This window comes from Dromiciops gliroides, chromosome 2, assembly GCF_019393635.1.
Source record: "Dromiciops gliroides isolate mDroGli1 chromosome 2, mDroGli1.pri, whole genome shotgun sequence".
In the NCBI taxonomy this organism is placed as follows: domain Eukaryota; kingdom Metazoa; phylum Chordata; class Mammalia; order Microbiotheria; family Microbiotheriidae; genus Dromiciops; species Dromiciops gliroides.
The window spans coordinates 298011674-298032631 of NC_057862.1; the positions used below are offsets into that span (position 1 = coordinate 298011674).

The 20958-nt window shown below is 39.8% G+C and overlaps 2 protein-coding genes across 6 annotated transcripts in view; one reads left to right on the forward strand and one right to left on the reverse strand.

The window, feature by feature from the left end:
* Positions 1-14433, reverse strand: part of CCNK (cyclin K) — a 38388-nt gene extending 23955 nt beyond the window's left edge. The window contains exons 1-5 of one of the 5 annotated variants that reach the window (XM_043982324.1): positions 14057-14431; positions 13036-13124; positions 4822-5073; positions 4219-4300; positions 3202-3333 (exon numbers count right to left, since the gene is read on the reverse strand). In XM_043982324.1, the coding sequence (XP_043838259.1) occupies positions 3202-3333; positions 4219-4300; positions 4822-5018 (411 nt within the window). In that variant the 5' untranslated portion in view covers positions 5019-5073; positions 13036-13124; positions 14057-14431. The other 4 variants (XM_043982322.1, XM_043982325.1, XM_043982321.1 and 1 more) reach the window with 4 other exon arrangements.
* A 341-nt stretch (positions 14434-14774) lies between these two features.
* The window catches only part of SETD3 (SET domain containing 3, actin histidine methyltransferase), a 123894-nt gene continuing 117710 nt past the window's right edge, over positions 14775-20958 (forward strand). The window contains exon 1 of the mRNA XM_043986337.1: positions 14775-15017. The gene's annotated coding sequence lies outside the window, so the exon portion shown is untranslated. The remainder of the gene's footprint in view (positions 15018-20958) is intronic.

The following is a 20958-nucleotide window of genomic DNA, read 5'->3' on the forward strand; positions in this document are numbered from 1 at the left end:
TCTAGAGAATGAAGAATTTAGTGGGGCATCAAATTTTTAGCTGCAGTGATTAACTGGTTAGTGATAGAATTTCTAGCTCAGCTTTGATACCGCTATTTACTTAAGATAAGCTTGTCAAATAACTAGACATAATTCTAACCATAGTTAATGGTTAGTCTGCAAATTCCAGTTACATCCCTAATGTTTACTAACTAATTTATGATATTAACTGATGAAGATCTTCCCCTTCCACTATCTATTCTTTGATGTGCAAACCTTCTTTTTCTACCCTCTGTAAATTTCCACTGTATATGTTGATTACATAACTAAGGCCTCTATAAAGTTGTTGAAACTGAGGCCCAAGGCCTTTATTTTTTGTATACCATGGATCTATGTTCCAAGCATATAGCAAACCAGTTAATAAAACGTTGCTGTGTGTTGATAAGTATGACTGGCAGCAGTCATGTACAAATCCTTGGATCATTTTTATGTCAAAATGGCAACCATTTTAAGTGACAGATAGGTTGGATCAAAATTGAATTTTCCAGGCCTGATGCCATCTAGTGTGCACAAGGTAAAATTGACCCAGAGAGATTTCTGGGCAGGAAAAATGAACTAACCGGTAAAGTTGCTGTTCTTCCTAGAAAATTTGCAGAGACAAGTTAGTAGTCTGTGTACCTGTCTGTTTATCTCTTGCCCCTGAATAATTAACAAGACATATACTGTTAAATTCATTGATTTCTCTGAAGATTCAGGAGTTGAAAACAAGGGCTAGACTGAGAAATTTTGAGGTCTTAAGAGAAGAGACTACTCTCTCAATCCTTTTTCTTGGTGAATACCTGGTCTAGGACTAGGAATTTTCCAAGCCCTGTGACCTTTTACCTAATTTACTCACAGACAAATATTTTGCAAGAGACTTGTCTGATTGTCATTTGTCAGTTCTATACTGTCTAAATTCATAGGAAGTTCTTGTTAAAAATCTGACATAAATCTTAACTCTGCCTTGAGTAGTCAGAAATCACTGTAGGGGTCTCTTACAGTCTGGTTTGGGTAAAGAATAAAAATCTGACATAAACCTCAATTCTACATTGGGGGTGTCAGAATTCTTTTGGGGGGATCTATCAAGTTGACTTGACTATCTGATTGGCTGTCATTTAAATAATACGGTCTTGACTACTGGGTAGTCTTGATATGGTCTGACATAATTCTCAAGTGCAAGGAAGACTCCCTGTCACTAATGATATAAATCTGACACAAATCTCAATTCTGTCTTGAGTGGCCAGGGATCATTATAGGATCAATCTCTCAGTTTTCTTCTGGTTAAATTCTGGTAATTCTAGTTTGTGATAATTGTCTGTAGATTTGGGAGTAAAATTATTCCTGGTCAAATCTACTCATGATATAACACCTCTAATATGGTTAAATTCTGAAAAGAAATACATATTAACTATAGAAAAGGCCTAAATATGATAGCCTTGACTCCAGGGAGAAACTTAAATTGAAATATTGCTTATGCTTAAGTTAACTGTTGAAGCTTCAACTTAAATCAGCTGAGTGTCTGTTGTTACTGCAATTCTAATAATGACCTCACTTTCTTGCAAAACAGAGACTTCCCTTGACCCTTTCACTAAACTTTTAGTGGGAAATAAGTTTGAAGAATCTGTAGGAAAAAGACTCAGAACCTTTTCTCATCTTTATGCTCCTTTTTCTGTCTAACCTATGAGTGTAGAGAGAGAGAGAAAATTAGGTAAGATAAAGACTTCCCCTTTGCAGAAAGCTGTTTACTATGCATTATTCATGAAAATGTAGTTTGAAAACATTGAAATACCCTACTGGATTTTAGGGTAATGAGACTTTTTGGTCAACAAGACAAAAGAAGAATTTATCAATAAATAAGAGATAGAGAATTGTGAAATGTAAAATGGATAACTCTGATTACATTAAATCAAAAAGGTTTTGTGCAAATAAAGCCAATAAATATAGCCAAGATTAGAAGGAAAGTAAAAAACTGATAAATGTTCAAAAGATATACAGTTCTTCAATGAAGAAATTAAAACCATATAGCCATATTAAAAAAATGCTCTAAATCATTGATTAAAAAGGCAAAATAAAACAACTTTGAGATAATCCATCTCACACCTATAAGACTGGCTAAAATGATACAAGGGGAAAATGGCAAATGTTGGAAGAGATGTGGAAAAATTAATACATTAATACAATGCTGGTAGAACTATGAACTGATCCAAACATTTTGGAGAACAATCTAGAACTATGCCCAAAGAGTTATAAAACTTTAATTACCTTTTGACCCAGCAATACCATATTAGGTCTGTTTCCCAAGGTGATCAGGGGAAAAGGAAAATAATCTACATGTTATAAAACATCTATAGCAGCTCTCTTTGTGGTGGCAAAGAATTGGAAATCGAGGGTTTGGCCATCAACTGGGAAATGTGTAAATGTTTTGGTAAATGATTGTGATTGAATACTACTGTGGTATAAGAAACGATGAACTGGTTGATTTTAGAAAAACATGGAAAGACTTGCATAAAATAATGAAGAGTTAAATGAGTTCATTCAAGGGAATGCTGCATACATTAACAGCAATATTGTTCAAAGAACAACTGTGAAAAATAAGTTATTTTGAGTAATATACTCAAATCAACTACAAAGGAAGATGCTACCCACCTCCAGAGAAAGAACTGGTAAGCAGAAGTATGCTTACTATTGGTGTGTGTGTGTGTGTGTGTGTGTGTGTGTGTGTGTGTGTGTGTGTGTGAGAGAGAGAGAGAAAGGATGGCCTTTCTCTATTTATACAACTGCTCCTTTGATTGCTGAGATCTCCAAAGTCACAGAAGCTTTAATTTTGACCAGGAAAAGGGTGGAAAGTTTTGGCTTAATCGGTATGGCGCTAATTTGCAAAGAAGAGATTCAGTGAAATTGCAGAAACCAGCTAAAATGTGTCCAACACAGACCCAGGGATAGACAGAATTGTGATCTAAGGACAACCCTAGAAAAGGATGACAGACCGAAGAGGTTTATCACCAGAAAATTCACCTAATGATTTTTTTGATCAAGGTAAACTTAAGAAACCATCCACCACAGCACTAAAAGTTTCAATCAATGTCAGTGGAAGGAATGACACTAATGTAAATACAACATTTTTTAAGTACTGAAGGATAAATTAAGGAGGGGAGTTAGCATAAGGAGTTATGTTAACCTTACCTTTGGGTCATCTCCAAACTGACCAAACTGTACATCATTTAATAAGCTACGAGCTGTTTTGATGATATCTTTACATTTTTTGGGAGTTTCTTCTACTTTCCCTGCCAAAAAGAGACAGCACGCTCCTGTCACCTATAGACAAAACACACATATACACACACGCCAAAAAACAAAAACAAAAACAAAAAACACAAAACAAAAAATCAAAAGTAAGACTATTATATTGTAATTAATTATGGTAACAAAAGCAAATAGTTTACTCTAGCCATCTCTCTCTTACTTAATCAGAGAACAAAGATGTAAATAATATTTTACATGTTCCTCACATGCAGATTAGCCTCAAGAATGGTTTTAAATTTTGGATGAACTTTATTGGGCTAATATGTTTAAATAAATGACAAATATAACTATGGAAACTATTTTTGCCCTTGTACTAAAAGGATGGTTTTATTAAATTTCATTAGTTCTTGGCTTTCTTTTTTTAAAAAGGCAATACAATAAAACAAATGTATTGTTTAGCACAAAAGAGCTGATTTTAAAAGCTCAGTTAGCATAATTTTCTTAATTATTTTCTGGGTTTCATACACAAATTCAAATGGGAAACATAGATAAGTAGTAAAAGCTTTTATACAACTTAAAGTTCTTAGCTATTTCAAGAGAATTCCATCACGGTCTACACCCTAATCACATTAAAATTTAAAATAAGGCTACTACTACTTATCTGACTTCTGTTTATGCTATTTGAGGAAGCCTTAATAATAAGTACCTTCATCAATACACATACAAAAAACCCTTTTCTCCCCACCAGGTTAATATGACCATAGTTTTTACCACAGCATAATGATTTTCTAGGGGAAGGAAGAAGTGTTAAAATGCTACTACAATCTATATCAAAGGAATTTTTATTCTTACTACTAGGAAAACAAAGTTATCAAGGCATCACAGAATCATTCATCAGGTAAATATTTCAGGAAAACATTTCAAGAAATATCAAATTAAAATAACAAAGATACTTACATATCTTGGGAATTGTTTAAAGGAATGAAACATATAGAAGCGATGAAAATAAATTATTCCAGTAGCCAGAGTATCATAGTGTCTGGTGTTCAAGTTAAGGACATTAGCCAAGAATCTTTAGAAATCAAGATTTTACTTAAATCTTGTCAACCTGGAAAATAAAGACTTTCCACAGCAAAAGTTAACAAACAAGAGCTATAACTAAATATTAGAATTATAAAATGAGAATTACAGTTATAGGTTTTTGACAAGAGGCAAGCTTATATTTTCTTTAGAAATAAATCAACTATGATTTTAATGCTAGATCATTTTCCTATCTATATAATTATTGTGCTCAAAAGTTAAGTCTACAAGATCTAACTAATAAACTTGGAGCTTTAAAGGAAAAATCTGCACAGAGCAAAGAAAACAATGAATTAATCTAAATACTGCAATAAAATTTAAAGTAGTCTTCAAAGAGTTTTTGAAAACATATTCAAGAAGTCACCTTACAACCTTGTCTACAGTTTCTAACTTAGTTCCAATAGAAATTTGTGTGTGTGTTGGGGGGGGGGGGGAGGGGTGCTACAAAAAAACAAAAACTCTTAAGGAGAAACAGGATACAGTCCCAGACGTGTTCCTACATCAAAGATGAACCTGGCACCCTCTCGGCGGTACCGGGCTTCAGTAGCTGGATCCAGTCCTTCTAACTGTGAAGGGGTATGAGCCAAGTCTTTTTTATCCCAGTACCAGCATGGTTTTGTGTGGTCCAGGTTTGCCGAAGTTACTGAAGGGCTGGAATTTTCTTTATTCTCCTTCATTTATTGAAGTAAACTTGTTCTTATTCAAAAGGTTTCCGGAGAAAGGCAAAAAATCCTGAGGGGAAAAAGTTCACAAATTATAATGCCTCAATTATGTTAACTGTTTGGTAGTCAAGAAATATTTTAGATTTATATAAGGCTTTTAACTTTTCAAAGTTCTTTGAATTTGAATTATCTGATTTTACAAACATCCCTATAAGGTAGGTAGGACAGATATCATGAACCTTATTTTGCACCTAAGGATCAAATCGCACAGAATGATTCTTAAAGCCACCTACTTAGTTTGGAACAAGTATACTTACTGACTTTCTGTCTAGTGTTTTCTCTATTATGACACACAACACGTTCTAGTAAAAAAAAAGTCTTGGGTTCCAAGCCAGGAAATACTACTTCAGGCTCAGTCATTAATTAGCTGAATGACCTTAAGATAGAAATCCTCTGAGTCTAAATTTTCTCTTCTGTAAAGGATGGGCTATATGATTTATCTCTAAGGTCTCTTCCAGTTATAAAATACTGGGAGGAAAGGAGGGTACCCCCTATATTATTATTCTATCACAATCAATCCCTAAGAGTCAGAATTTCTTGTTGCTGAAAGCTCCGCATCTCACTGATATAGCTGCTCTTCTGTGACTTCCTACCCATTCTGAATCCCTTTCCTTCTAGGGAGAAAACAAAGCTCCGTAGTCAAACTTCTCTTTTTTGTATGAGCAGAAACATTAGTCAAGAGTTAGATATCAAAGTTGATAAGAATCCTGGGGAAATCAGGAAGAAGGGAGATTCTATGTTTATCTTGTCATGTTCAAGTGTCTCATTTTCTAGCTTATTATAAAATTTTTATATCTCAAAACTTAGTGTGAAAGTTAATTACTGAAGATACCTAAATCATAGAAAGTTGGGTTATAAATTGTAAGATCGCTAAGAGATAATTCATACAGTCCAAATTGATTTTATATCTTTACAAACTAATTTATCCAGAATTTTCCAAGTCATATGTACACTTTGGATACATAAAAGGACTGCCCCAAAATAAGACCAAGTAATACTTTAATAAAACATCTGAAATTTAGCTGTCCTGCTTAGTCTATTCTGCAAGTGAAATGTATTTGATGATGTGTTTTTTCCAGTTGTATCTAACTCTTCATGACCCCATTTGGGGCTTTCTTGGCAGAGATAATGGAGTGGTTTGCCATTTCCTTCTCTAGCTTATTTTATAAAAAAGGAAATTAAGGCAAACAGGGTTAAGTGACTTTCCTAGGGTCATATAACCAGGAAGTGTCCAGGCCAGATTTGAACTCAGAAGTTTTCCTGATTCCAGGCCTACCTATGGCGCCACCTAGCTGCTCAAATATTTGATAGCACTACTCTTTCTAAAAAATATGCTTAACTATAAAAATGTTACAGGGGAAAGACTCCTGGTTAGAGAATATAACTACTACTTCCTTATTTGAGGTTGAAATAGAAAATAAATTCATTTTTCATTAAAAAAAGCCAAAGCACAATTTTAACTTTCTTTTAACATGTTTAAGGTGAAGTCCAACGGCCTACAGGATTTATCTAATTCAGTAGCCCACTTTACACCTCAAATTCAACTTAAATTGAAGTCATTACTTGTCTTCACAAATCAATTCCTCTTACCAAATATCCTGGGACCCATGACTGGAATATGACACTGGAAGAATACAAGATATGTTAAGAAAAAAGGGAAGGGGTTCCTAGTATTATTATATATTAAGAAGATAGATTAATATAAGGAAATCAAGAACAGGTTGGGGGGAGTTGAGCACAGTTGGGTGAAGATCAATGAAAGCAAGCAAAAGTGATAGTCATCTAGGTATATACAGGCTCCACGTAGAAAGAAGGGAAATAGATGTGGATAGCAGCAAATAGATCACAAGTCCTGCCTGAGACAGAGGGGATGACAGAGTAGAGATGGCCAACTTCAAACATACAGACATCTGCTGGAACTATCTTTCCCCAAAGATGGAGTACTAATAATTTTCAAGCTTTGTTGTGATTCAGTTGGATTTAGTTGTGTTTGACTCTGTGATCGCACTTGGGGTTTTCTTGGTAAAGATACTGGAATGATTTGCCATTTCCTTCCCCAGCTCATTTAACAGATGAGGAAACTGAGGCAAATAGAGTTAAGTGACTTGTCCAGGGTCAATAAGTGTGAGTCCAGATTTGAACTCAGTTCTTGACCCCAGAGTTAGCACTCTATCCACTGAGCTATTTAATTGCTTTAATGATAATTTTATCCTTCAAAAGTTCAAGGAATCAACACGGAGAAAGTCTATCATGGACTTGATTCACACCAATAAAGTTTCTGGGGGTAGAAATGTTGGAAGTCCTGGAAGAAGCTGGGCATAGTTTGACCTACTCTCCAGAAATCAAAGGTTTCACAGGAGGTACATGGCATGGGAGAATGGAAAGAGCACTGGCTCTGGAGTCAAAGAATCTAGGTGCAAACCCCACAGTTTGTCCTTACTACCTAAATGATGCAGGACAACCACAACCTCTGTAGATCTCATTTCTTCACCTATAAAATAAGGTTATATTCAACAAACTCTTCAAGGGACCCTAAGGCCCCTTCCACCTTTAGATCTATAAGCCTAAAAAAAATACACAGGATACCATCAACAAATTCTACAGGAAAATTCAAGAAGGATGTGGGGAACTGGCAAAAATGAAATTCTGAAAAGAATTTTAAAAAGGGGGGGGCAAAGGGAATAGTCTAAAAAGCATGGTAACACACATACATCAATGAACTTTTAAACAATATTAGAGAATAAGGAAAACAAAGGACACCAAGAAAGATAGTTTAAAATATTGTTTTAAGCCAGAGAAAGTTCAAGAAAAGACAGGAACTGCTGCTTTAAGCAGATGAAATAACAATGAACACAACGAAGAAAAAAGCAGATCTGCTCTACTCTTTAGGTGTGCCAAGGAGAACCATCTTGGTCTAAAAAAGAAAAATGGCTAATGTAGTATTCATGACAAATAAAGAAACAAAGAGTTCCTACCTGCTTTTAATAAATTCAGATCACCAGGCCCATGTGAAACATTTTGGGGAAATAAAAAAGAAGTAGCAGATGTGACAGCTGAGCCACTGTTAGTGATTTTCTGACAAAAGTGGGGAAGAGTTTCAGGGCTGGAAAGAGATAAATGTACTAATTTTCAAAAAAGAGAAAATAATAGAATCTGAAAACTACAGGCCACAGAACTTTACCTTCATTTCTAACAAAATTCTGATGTGTATTTATTAAAAAGGATGGCTGGTTAAAAACTAGAAAATTGAAGGAATCTCAAAGAGATAAGCATAGACTATTCTCATTTCCTTTCTGAAGAGATTATTGGATATTATTGGACTGGTAGATTGGGGAGTATTAAATCAGTTTACCTAAAGAATTCTGGAAGGTCTCACATTACTCTTGTGGACAAGATGGAGTAATGTGAACTAGACGACAAAACAAAAAGGTGAATTAAAAGCTGGCTGAATGGTCAGACCCAAAGAACTGTCATTAAAGGTTATCTACTTGGAAGAAGAGACCAGGGATCTACAAATGGCTCTGTGCTATATTTAATATTTCTACCAATAACTTAGATATAAATGCATAGCTGGAATGTTTATAAAATCTGTAGATGATAAAGCTGTGAGGGAAAACTAACATGCTGGATGATTGAGTGAAGACCCAAAAAAGATCTTTATAGGCTAAAATACTGAATCAAATCCAATCACATGAAATTTAATATATTACAGTATCCTGAGTGTGTGTTCAGTTCAGGGTTGGTTTTAGCAAGGATAATAATAAAGCGGAACACAGAAAGTATTATTGATAGTGACCAATATGGTGAAAAGATCACGTTATATGAATGAATATTGATTGAAGGACAAGGGTATCCTGAAGAATATGTAAAGAGACTATGAAAGCTGTTTTATATTGTTTAAAGGGCTCTCATGTGGAAAGGATAAGACTTATTCAGCTTAAGTGCAAAAGAAAGAAGTAGGAACATGAGAGTGGAAGTTATGGAGAAGCAGACTTTGGTGTGATTTAAGGAAAAACTTCCTGATCACAAATATCCCAAAGTGGAAAGCACTACTCTAAGGCAGCTGGTTCCCTCTCACCAGAGTTTTTTAAGCAATATAGTTAGATAATCACTACTTGGGGCAATATTCAATCAACAAACATTTATTAGGTGCCAAGTACTGTGGTAGGCAATGGGGATACACAAAGAATGAAAACAATCCCAACTAGCAAAAAATTTACACTCTAAAGGTGGAGACAAGTGCAGGCAATTCTGCTACAATACAACTTAGGCGTTCTAAAAATTTACCATAGGACTTATGGTGAAAATAAAATGAGCACAGCATTCAAATTCAGTCCCAGAGGACACAGCAGCCTTGACATGAAGAGCCACAATGGGGGAATCAATCACATCACTAATAATGCCAGCTGATGTCCTTGTGAGACCTCTGGTTTGGTGTTTTCGGTGAGATATCCAGTGACCACCTTTGGCCTCACTGCATCCTGGGTTGAGGAAGATAACCTCTTTAACATTTTCCCCCAGGTGGAGCAAAATATGTCCTCTTCCCACAGGCTGAACAACATGCCAGCAGCATCCCATTATGTCAGAGAGGTCTCTTTCCCCCTCTCCCCACGAATACTCTGACGCTATGGTGCAGTTTTCTTTGAAGACAAAATTCCTATTAAGCAAACACAAAATTTTCGTTCTGTTCAAACTGTTCCCTAATGTCAATGATCCAACTGGAACAAGGTCAAATTTTCAAAACAAGCACTAAAGAAAAACTGAAAAAAATACAAAAAAAAAATACAAGGTAGTCTCAGAGGAAAGGAACTAGCAGCATTGGGAGAATCAGGAAATGCTTCAGAGATGGTACTTTGTGTCTTGAAAGAAGAGGGGGATTTTACAAAATGGAGATGAGAGAAGAGTGCAGGCTGCAGAAGCAATTCTTGGATTCTGTGACTTTTGTGGAGGATACCACAATTCTTTTCTATCTTCTGGGATTAGAAAAATAAACCTTTTTTTCCCCCATTCAACCCATTACCACTGTTTACATGTTCTATTTTGAAAGATACCTCAGAGGATCAATGAACATTTTTTAAAACCCACAGAAGATAACAGAAGTTTACATAAGCAGCACAGCATTGAAAGTTGCATTTGAATTTATTATATACTTTATGGAGTTTTGTGGTTTTACATATAATATTTTTTCCTGTTCTTTGAATATGTAAAATTTTTCTTGGTGTATACTTTAAACTCAGAAAAAAGGTAAAAAAACAAAAAAGATTCACTACTTTATTTTCCCTTTACTTTATACCAGACTATAGGTTGCACAGTGGATACAACATTGGGTCTGGAATCAGGAAGACATCTTCTTGAGTTCAAAACTGGCCTTAGACACAGGCTGTATGATGACCCCGCAAGTCACTTAACTCTGGTTACCTCAGTTTTCTCAACTGTAAAATGAGTGGAGAAGGAAATGGTAAATCACTCCAGTATCTTTGCCGAGAAAACCCCAAATGGGGTCACACAGAGTCAAACAAATTACTTAACCTTGTATACCCTTTGACTGAATCATACCACTAATAGGCATACATCCAAAAAAATTAAAGAGGGAAAGGACCTACATGCACAAAAATATTTATAGCAGCTTTTTTCATGATAGCCAAAAATTTGAAAGGGACTATCTTCCTATTAGGGAATGGCTAAACAAATTGCGGTTAGAGGAATATGATGCCACAAGAAATGAAAGGATGGTTTCAGAAGAAACTGCAAAGATCTTTTTAAATGACACAGCAAAGTGAGCAAGACTTGGAGAACAATTTATATAATGAAAAACTTCAGAACTATGATCAGCGCAATGATAAACCATAAATCCAAAACAATGTAGATGAAACATGCTGCTCACCATCTGAGAGAAAGGTGATAAACTTAATATGCATAAAGAGACATGTTTTCAGACACTGCCAATGTGGGAATGTGTTTTGCCAGACCATGCCATGCCTTATGTTTTGAGGGCTTTATTTTGTTTTTAATAGATTTGCTCAGTGGGAGAGGAAGGAATGTACAGGTTAATTAAAAAAAAATTCATGCTTCTCAGGTGCATTACTTCCGTTTTGTTTTCTTTCTAATGCTCTCACTGTACCACTTCAAATCTGTATTATTACATGAGCCTCCTACCATGTGAATCAACAGTCCAAAGTCTTCTGAAAAGTTTGGCTCTTATTAAAAGTTCTGTAATAGTCTTGAAGTTGAAGCAAGCAACACAGTATCATACACAAACTGAAGTATCTGGAACATGGACTTTGTGGTAGAAATCACTTTGACAGTGACTTTTTTCCCTGCCTCAGTATACGCTGATAATTAAATCAAAGGATCTGAACAATTACCTAGTATTGTATCTATCAAGGAATCTTATGCAGCTCTGGGAGGTCACAGTTAAACCCACGGGCTTGCTTGAAGTTGTCCAAGTGAGATAGTATAAATGTGAGAAGCAAAAAGGGCCTAGGACAGCCTTCCAAAACACCCAGTTAGGAGAGGAGATGGGCATAATGACCCAGCAAAGGAAAAGTGAATGGTCAGAAAGGTATAAGGCAAATCAGTAGAGAGTAGTGTCATGAAAGCCTAGAGTTTTAAAGTTTATAGTACTACATATGCTACTATAAACTCTATTTCTAAAATACAGAAACAATAAAATGAATTTAATGATTATAACACTGTAGGGAAACTATGTGACCAATGATTGAGGGAAAGACTAAATAAATTATGGTATATGAATGTAACAGGATACTACTGTGCTTGAATGACAAATTGTGAAGATTAAAAAGAAATCTGGGGAGACACAATGAACAGTTTTTAACTACAGCTACTGTCAATAAAGGCAACATCATGGTAATACACCTTGGTCCTACCTTATTGACAAAAAATTGTTCATACAAGCATTCTTGGTAATAGCAAAATATTAGAAATTGTGTGTCTAATAATTCATGACTAAAATGGTAACATGAATTCAGTGATTATTACACTGTAGGGAATGACAAATATAGAAGGCATATGATTTGATTTAAAAAAAAAGGCAGAATCAAAATAAGATACACTCTGGGCATTTTCATCTTCTGCCCCCTCACTTAAGTTCTCAGCTAAAATCCCACCTTCCAAGGAAAACTGTTCCTGATTCCCTTTAATGCAAGTCCTTTCCCTCTGTTGAAGATCTCCAAATTATCCTATATAGATTTGTATGTACTTGTTTATATGTTGTCTACCCCTATTAAACTTTTGCCTTTCTTTGTACCTTCAGCATTTAGTAGTGTCTGCCACAGAATGGGTACTTAATGATTCTTACCTGACTTAACCTATCTAACGAGTTGTTAAATCTTGTAATTTCCATCACTATAACAACTCTCATATGTGACAACCCTTCTTTCCACAGTCATTACCTTAGTTCAGGCCCTCATTTACCTCTCCCTCCCTCCCTCCCTCCCTCCCTCTCTCTCTCTCTCTCTCTCTCTCTCTCTCTCTCTCTCTCTCTCTCTCTCTCTCTCTCTCTCTCTCTCTCTCTCTCTCGTTTTTTTTTGGGAAGGGCAATGAGGGTTAAGTGACTTGCCCAGGGTCACACAGCTAGTAAGTGTCAAGTGTCTGAGGCCAGATTTGAACTCAGGTTCTCCTGACTCCAGGGCTAGTGCTCTATCCACTCCGCCACCTAGCTGTCCCTCTCTTTTTTTGGCGGGGCAATGAGGGTTAAGTGACTTGTCCAGGGCCACACAGCTAGTGTCAAGTGTTTGAGGCTAGATTTGAACTCAGGTCCTCCTGAATCCAGGACCGGTGTTCTATGCACTGCGCCACCTAGTTGTCCCCTACAAGTTTTAATTCTCAACCAAAAAATGTATAGTTTCATTAAAGTATTTCTTACGATCAATGAATTAGATGAGATTATGGGGTCCAACACCCTCATTTTACACGTAGGCAAACTGAACCCCAGAGAGGGTAAGTGACTTGCCTATGGTGACAGAGTGGGAAGGAATCAAATCCAGGTCCTCCCGCTCCGAACCCAGCACGGAACATTAGTTTCTCTCCTCCGGAGTATTTCTTAAAACAAGAAAAAAGACCACTGCCACAGATACAAGGACCCTTCTTGTCTAAGTTATTTCCTCAAGGAAGATGACTTCGCAGAAGTTGGGTTGAATTGGCCAAGGTAACTCACTCTGCATTATTCATCATGCTACCTGACCAGAGAAATTTAAATACTTATGGTCAATCCCTGAAAACCCTTCTCCATCACTTCGATAAACTATTCTGCTTAGGCAAAAGACTCCCAAACAACCCCCCCCCCAATAATAACAACAAAAAAAAAAGCTTAAAGCAAAGCAACGTCAAAAAAACCCAAACAAACTCAAAATGTTTAGTTTCGTAAAGAATCGTCCTTGACTGAGCTGCCTGAGGAATGGAGGGGAGGACATTGGCCAGACAGACTTAACCCGCTTCCCCAGGTGTGTTTCTTCAGGTTTACTCACATCACTGGGCCTAGCCCGGGGCGCGGAGCTGACTTCACGAGTGGGGGCTGGCGCGGGGAAGGCGGTTAAGTAGCCAGGTGCAGCCCCGAAGCCAAGCACGGCCGCCGCGGGGCTTCCCCAGCACCGCGCCTCAGGCGGGACACCCTCCCCCTACTCCGCGGCCACTGTTCCTCTGTCCCCCCAAAAGTCTTCCTCCTCAGGGAAAGGAGGCGCTCCCGGCTCCGAGTGTCTCCTGGAAGGCGAGGCCGGCGCTACCACGGGATCCAGGGCACCGAGGCCCGGCCCCTTCCTTCTCTCCGAGGTGTCTGCGAGTCCCGAGCCCACACCCGAGGCCCGCTCTTTTTACCAACTGAACCGCGCCGACCAGGTCGGGCCCGCGTCGTCCCCGTTAACTGTTATCGGGACTCGGCCGTTGCCGAACGGGGGAGGCGTCCTCACTCCCGCCCCCAACACCCAGGCACGCGAGGTGCCAGGTCCCGCGCGACGTTCTCTCCGACCCGCACTCACCCGCCACCTCACGAACTCCTACTTAACGACGTCTCTCATAGCTGACGGCGGCCATTTTGGACGCGGGGTGCTAGGGAGCAGACGTCATTACGCGGCGTCCTCTTTGAGGGAAACGTGAAAAGCGGAGGAGGCAAAGGAAGAGGAGGCGGAAAGGGCTGATATTAGAGGGGCAGGGCGAAGAGCACACCTTTCACCCAATCAGAAGGGAGAAGAAAAGCTTAAAAAGGAAAAGAGCCGATGCTTGGGGCGGGGCGATGTAAAGTGGGTTTGGTAGTGCTAGAGGAGGCGGAGTAAAAAAGCTTAACGGTACCGCCCCCCTCTTGGAAAATGCGATTCCGCGACCAACCTAGCCTGCTAACGGAACCCCGAGCGTCAGGGGCGTGACTAGGCGCGGCAGTTCACCAATTAAATGGCCGAAGGAGCCAGTGCAAGGGTCCCTTTCCTCCAATCGCTCTTACGGAGTTGTCAAGGGCTTAGCCGGCTCTCCAGGCCTCCCGGAGCCTACCGGCTCAAAGGGCTGGGAAGAGAACGGTTGGAGTGACAGCTGGATGGTGTGGGGGAAGAGTGAGGTGCAACCGACCAATGAGCTCCAGCCGGGGCCGCTCCCGCGCCTCGCGGGAGGGGGTGTGGGGGGAGCTTCATCGACCAATGAGCGGCGGGGGTGGCGGTCAGGGGGTGGGGCTCCCGGGGGGCTGGAGGAGCGGGGTTGGGTGTGTGGCTGCGGCGCTCTCCCGGCTGCCTCCGCCCCCGGCCTCCCCCGCCTCCCCGGCCGCCGCCGCGTCCGCGGGGTTGGTTGAGGCGGATTGTGGGGTGCTGACTGAAGTGGAGGCGCCGCCGCCGCCGCTGCTGCTGCTGCCGCTGCCGCCGTTGCTGTTGCTGTTGCTGTCGCTGCTGCCGCCTCCGCTACCGCTGTTGCTGCAGCCGCCGCCGCCGCCGCCGCGGGAAGGAGAGAAGACGAAAGGTGAGCGGTGGGGGTGGCAGCGTCTGGTCGCCGCCCCCGCCCCACGAGTCGAGGAGGGGAGCCCCGCTCCCGGTTTGGCCCCCGGAGCCGGGATCGGGTTCATCCGCGCCACCCTGCCCTCCAGGCCTGCGCTTCCCTCTGCCTCCCCCGGCCTGTCTTCTCTCGGGCGAGCGAGGAGGGCGCTGCCCCCGGGGACGGGTCCTTGCGTCCCTTGCCCTCGGAGACTGGCGGTCTGGGGGAGGGGGTGGGGGTCGGCCGGGAATGGCCGCTTCAGATCCCGCTTCTCTGACTGCCCCTGGGGAGGGGGGTTGAGGGGAAAACGAAGAAAGCCTTGTTCCCCAGCTCTACGCTTCCTCCTCTGTGGCGCTGTGGCTGTCCCCCCACCTCTGTGTCACCATGTGTCAGTCCTCACGTCACGGCGTGTGCTGGTCTCTTCCTCCGTCACCTTGTCGGGCTATTTTCTCTCCCCCTTCGCGCCCCCACCCCGACGACCCCCTCAAATCACCCAATCTACGTACTCCCGCCCCCCACCTCCGTCACGGTGTCGGCCGGTCCTCCCCCCACCATCACCCCCCACCCCCCCCACCCCGTCACGGTGTCTCCCCCCCCATGTGCCTGTCTCCACCCCTCCTCACTACGTCTGTCTCTCCCTCTTACCTTCCAATCTCGGTACTCTCTCCCGCTCTCCCCCCCCCCCCCCCCCCCCCCGCAACGTTACCGTGTTCCCAGCTCCTTCAACCTGTGGATCTCTATTCTCCCCTCACCCTGTTGGTCTGTACTCTCCCTCTACCTCCCCCAACCCCATCCACCCTGTGGGCCTATTTCCTGTCTGTGTCATTGTGTGTTCTGTCACTGTCTGTGTCTTGTGCCCCTTCCTTTTAGGTCACTGCTTGTGTCACTGCTCGTGTGTCTTGATTTTTTCTTCCCGATTTTTCCCTGGGTGCCTATGTATATGTTTCTCCCCCCTCCCCTGGGACCCTCTTGTGTCAAAATCCCTTTTTTCAGATAGAACCAACTTATTTTCTTTCTTCTACTAGTCTTCCTTGTGCTACTCTTGGGAGTAAAATCCAAGGCCTAACACTAGATTTCATACTCCATCTGCACTCCCACCTCCCAACTATTCCTCATTGTGTTTCAGTGGAAGTAGCACTGTTTCCTTCCTTTTTTCTCAACACCAACTCTTTAGTAGGAAAGGAAAGAAATAGTATTTTTATGTGCTAGTTCCTGCACCCTTAAACAGGGTTCTTAGAGGAATATTCTCCTTCTCCTCCCCCCCCCCCAAGCCTTTTCAGCTGTAGGAAAGTGGTAGAAAATATGTCCTATTTGTTCAAAATATATTGTTCTTAGATCTAAGTATTCTTATTCCATACACATATGCTTGCCAGGGAGGAAAATAATTTACTTGATTGCAGAGTTTACCTTTGACTTGGCTGTATGACCCTGGGCATAGACTTCTCTCCTCATCTATAAAATGAGGGGGACCTGGACTATGACCTCCAAGATTGCTTCCAGCTCTAAATCTATGATTCTGTTTCCTACCCTCTTTACTTACTGCTTCACTCAGTGTTGCTTGCTTCCTCAAATTTAGCACTTGATAGAAAGGAGTAGCCATTGATTTGTGAGTTTCATTTCCCTCCCCCCCCAATAATTGGGAAATAACATAGTGAGATATGTGAATATTTTTCTGTTTTTAATTATATTACCTCAATACATTTCTGGGCATGATCTAGAAACTCAATGCAAAGTGAATGATTTTTGTGGAAGAACTTAATTATCATCCCTCCTATTAATTAGCGATTGCTATTTTGTTTTAAAAATAAAAGCACGTTTATGTAATTCCTTTTATGTTCGTTCTGTTTTTTAATGAAGTTCTCTTCTAAGGATTTAGAGGAATCTGTTACCATATTTTCCCAAAACTTTTGATCAGAAAGGACAATTTTAACATGTGAGAAGCAAAGTGAGTCCGTTTTCAGTATCTTACCCTCAGTATTTCATATATCTCATTGATACTCCCTCCAGTGGTACAGGTTGCAATTCATCCACATCTCATTCTGTGCGACTTTCATCTGTGTCTTCCTGTATATGCTCCATGAGGGGGTCCACTAGCTTGCAGGGGCTTTCTCTAGGTACTTTGACAATATATGGGTACCAGTAACAGCTACCTACTTGTTATCCCTAACTATCAATATTTGATTAACCCACCTCTTTTTCTAATTATGTCTCAGTTGCTATCTTTTATGCTGCTTCTTATATTTAAATCTTCATTAGAAATATGCTGCAGCCTGTTGATGCCCACCATGCTTTGTGTTGACCTTTGGTGTGCCCTCAGAGATTGTGGTATTCCTTGATTCACATCCATAAAGTATCACCAAAAGGCCATTACTGTAAAAGGCTGAGTTTTTGTTTTATTGAGGAAGTTGGAGTTGTTAAAAGCACCTTAATGTTTCCCATGTTCCATTCTTCTCACTTTTTTCTTATTCAATTCTGGGATCTAGTCATTGTTTATCTATAGCATGTGGTGTACTTGTAGCTGTACATGTACATAGATAATAGGTAAGTACTCCAAATTAGTAACTAAATAGCCTGGTGAAGTACTCCATTTTTCTGAAGTCCTTTTTCTTTGCAAAGAAGGTTGAGTTAGAACAGTGGTTTTCAAAATATATTTTTTTCAGGGAACTACCCAGTTTATATAACTCATTAACACAAACTTTTCAGTGTTACTCTAGTGAACACTATAGTGCTCTCCCTTTCCCCTTATTTTTTGCCTGCCCCATTCCCTTTTCTAATCCTAATTTAAAATTGTAAATCCAGTTCTTTCCTGAAATGGTAATCTAAACTGGAAAAAGAAAGTTATCTACTATACTTTTCTGAAATTTCTCAAAATTCTTATTATACTTATCTTTTATTGGTGGAATGGGGAGGTGAGTGGAAATGTATATGATATGAATGGTTTGCTAACTTCAGTTAATAAACTGTCGGCATCTATCATTGTTTTAGCATTAGGTTTCTCATGCCTTTCTATTGTCAATGACATTTAGACCAGTCTGGAATTATGACCAAACTTGTATTTTAGTGGTAACTGGAAAATGAAGAGAAATGTTTGGAGGTTATATGTAAAGAGCTTTTTCCTTCCTTATATATCTAACCAATGGAATATAAAAACTCTACTTCTTAACATCTTAGTCTAAGGTGTGATGGGTAACTCCTTGCCCTTATCTTTGAAGCACCATGTTCTTTAATTGGAGGATCATGAGGTTTAACTTAAAGAAACCATAGTTACATTTAACAGCATACTACCATAAGTCTTTGCTAAGTATGTGATCAACATCCTATCTCATAGCTTCCTTAAATTACTTTTTATTAGATAGGATCATCATATGAGAATTAATGTTATGCCAAGTGACCTAGCTTTCATTTAGTGCCTGCTATGTTTCTAGCCCAGGGGATACAAAAAAGGGTGAAAAGCAATCTTTGCCTTCAAGGAGCTCACATGGTCTAATTGGGGAGACAACACACAAACAACTTTGTTCCAAAAAGATACATGAAGAATAAATTGGAGATAATCTCACTGGGAAAGGTCAAAGATTGTGGAGAACTGGAAAGGGTTTCTTGCAGAAGGTAGGACTTTAGCCGAGAATTGAAGGAAACCAGGGAAGTAGGAGATGGAAATAAAGATGGAGAGAGTTCCAGGCATGGAGAAAAGCCAGTGGAAACACTGGGTCTGGAGATGGAGTGTCTTGTGGGAGGAACTAGGAGGCTGTTCTGATGTCTAGGTTTTGTGAATCTTTTTTTCAAGTGTTTGCCTTATCATCTTTTAATAGAAAGTCTTTCCATTTCAGAAACTGAGTGAGCTCTAGTTCCTCTGTATGGTGTCTGCCTGTGTGGTGGTAGGAGGAAGTTTAAAGTAAAAAGTTCTTTTATACTGTTAAAGTCCAAACCTGTGATTTCCCTGGTGTAAGGGAACTCCCTTTGAGAAAATCTCCACCAATGTAGGTCGGCCAGTGCTCTAAAATTTAGTCTTACAGAGCTACCTTGAGAAGAACTAGAAAATTTCTAACTTCCATTCCAGCTCTAGAACTGTGATCTGACCTGAAGGTAACTGAGAAGTTAAGGGTCAAATAGCCAGTACGTGTTTGAGGCTGGACCTGAATGAATCATGCTCTTTACCCTCTGTGCTGTACTTGTAGCCTATTATTCCTAGCTTGTATTAAGTACTTAAATCTAGGTATATTCACCCCCATAGAGGATCATGAATAATTTTGCTAATTTTTGTATAAGTGTATTGTACTACTTACCTTTTTTTTTTTCATTTTTGCCTAGTGTGAAATCTGATGCTTTTCTAAATAGATGTTTGTCTGTTTCTAAGATTAAATAGTCATACTAAAAATTGAACAATTGGCAAAGCTGGTACAAGCTGGATCTAGCACACCTCTGATTATAGCTATCTATATTTACCATATTAGAAGTTATAATATCTTAGTATTATTATTTTTAAAGTTTTGACCTTTTGGACCCCCTGAGAGGGTCTCAGATCCCTAAGAGTTCCCTGGCCATGCTTAAGAACCACTGATCTAGGATGAAAAGAAGATATCAATATAATAATAGTGATAACAACAACAATAGCATTTATTTAGCACTTTATGGTTAGCAAAGCCCTTTACAAATAACACTGTGATCCTTACAATAGCCCTTGGAGAGAGGTGCTGTTAACCCCATTGTACAGAGGGGACACATCACTATCAAGTGTCTGAAACAGGATTAAAACTCAGGTCTTCCTAATTGGAAGCTCAGCACTCTATTCACTGTGTAACCTAGCTGCCTCTCTGATAGAAATGCCAATTCAGAAAGTAATGAAATAGAAGGGAAATTTTCTAAAACTAAGCAAAGGAAATAGAAAATGTAGAAGAGTTATCAGTTTCCCTTGCTTTAGAAAATTCAGTAAGACTGAATTTATGTACTTTAAACTTCTCTAATTAAAGAGAGAACACTCTAGGAATCTCTGCTATTAGACTTTTTTTTGTTTTTCTCCCTTTCTAATCACTGATATTTGAAATTTTAGTCTTTAAAATAGCTGTTAAAATAGTTCTATGAGGATTTTAGTATCCATTGGAACTACTAAACAACTAAAGACTATAATAATACAGTTTTAATATATATTCTTACTAGAAACAGCCAGTCAGTCAATAAGCATTGACTAAGTGTCTGCTATGTGCCAGGCACTCTGGGCATGCAAAGGCAAATGACAGTTCTTTTCCTTAAGTAACAGTCTAATGGCGGAGACAACAACCAAACAAATATGTGCAAATAAGCTCTTCGTGGGATAAATAGGAAATAATTTACAGAGGAAAGGCACTGGAATTAAGAAGAAAGTGGAATTTTAGTTGGGACTTGAAGGAAACCAAGAGATGGAAATGAGTTGGGGGAGCATTCCACTCATGGGAGACAGCCAGAGAAAATGCTGGGAGCTGAGAGATCAAGTGTCTTGTTCTGAGAACAAGGAAGCCAGTGTCACTGGATCAGAGTACATATGTCGTGGGGTATATGGTTTAAGAAGACTGGAAAGGTGATGGGGTGCTAGGTTATATAGGACTTTGAAAGCCAAACAGGATTTTGTATCTATCTGGAGGTGATAGGGAGCCCCTGGAATTGAAAATTGAGCATGGTGGTGATGTGGTTGGATCTGAACTTTAGGAAAATCACTGTTGGCAGCCAAATGGAGAATAGATTTGAGTCTGGGGAGTCTTAAGGCAGGTAGACCCACCAGCAGGTTATTGCAATAGTGAGGTGATAAAAGCCTGTACTAGGGTGGCAACTGCATTAGAGGAGAAAAGGGGGTGGTATTGGAGATCTGTTGCAAAAGGTCAAATCAACAGGTCTTGACAACATTTTGGGTGGTAACGTTCATAAAGAAACAATTTGAGGGAAGAATTTTAGTTGATTC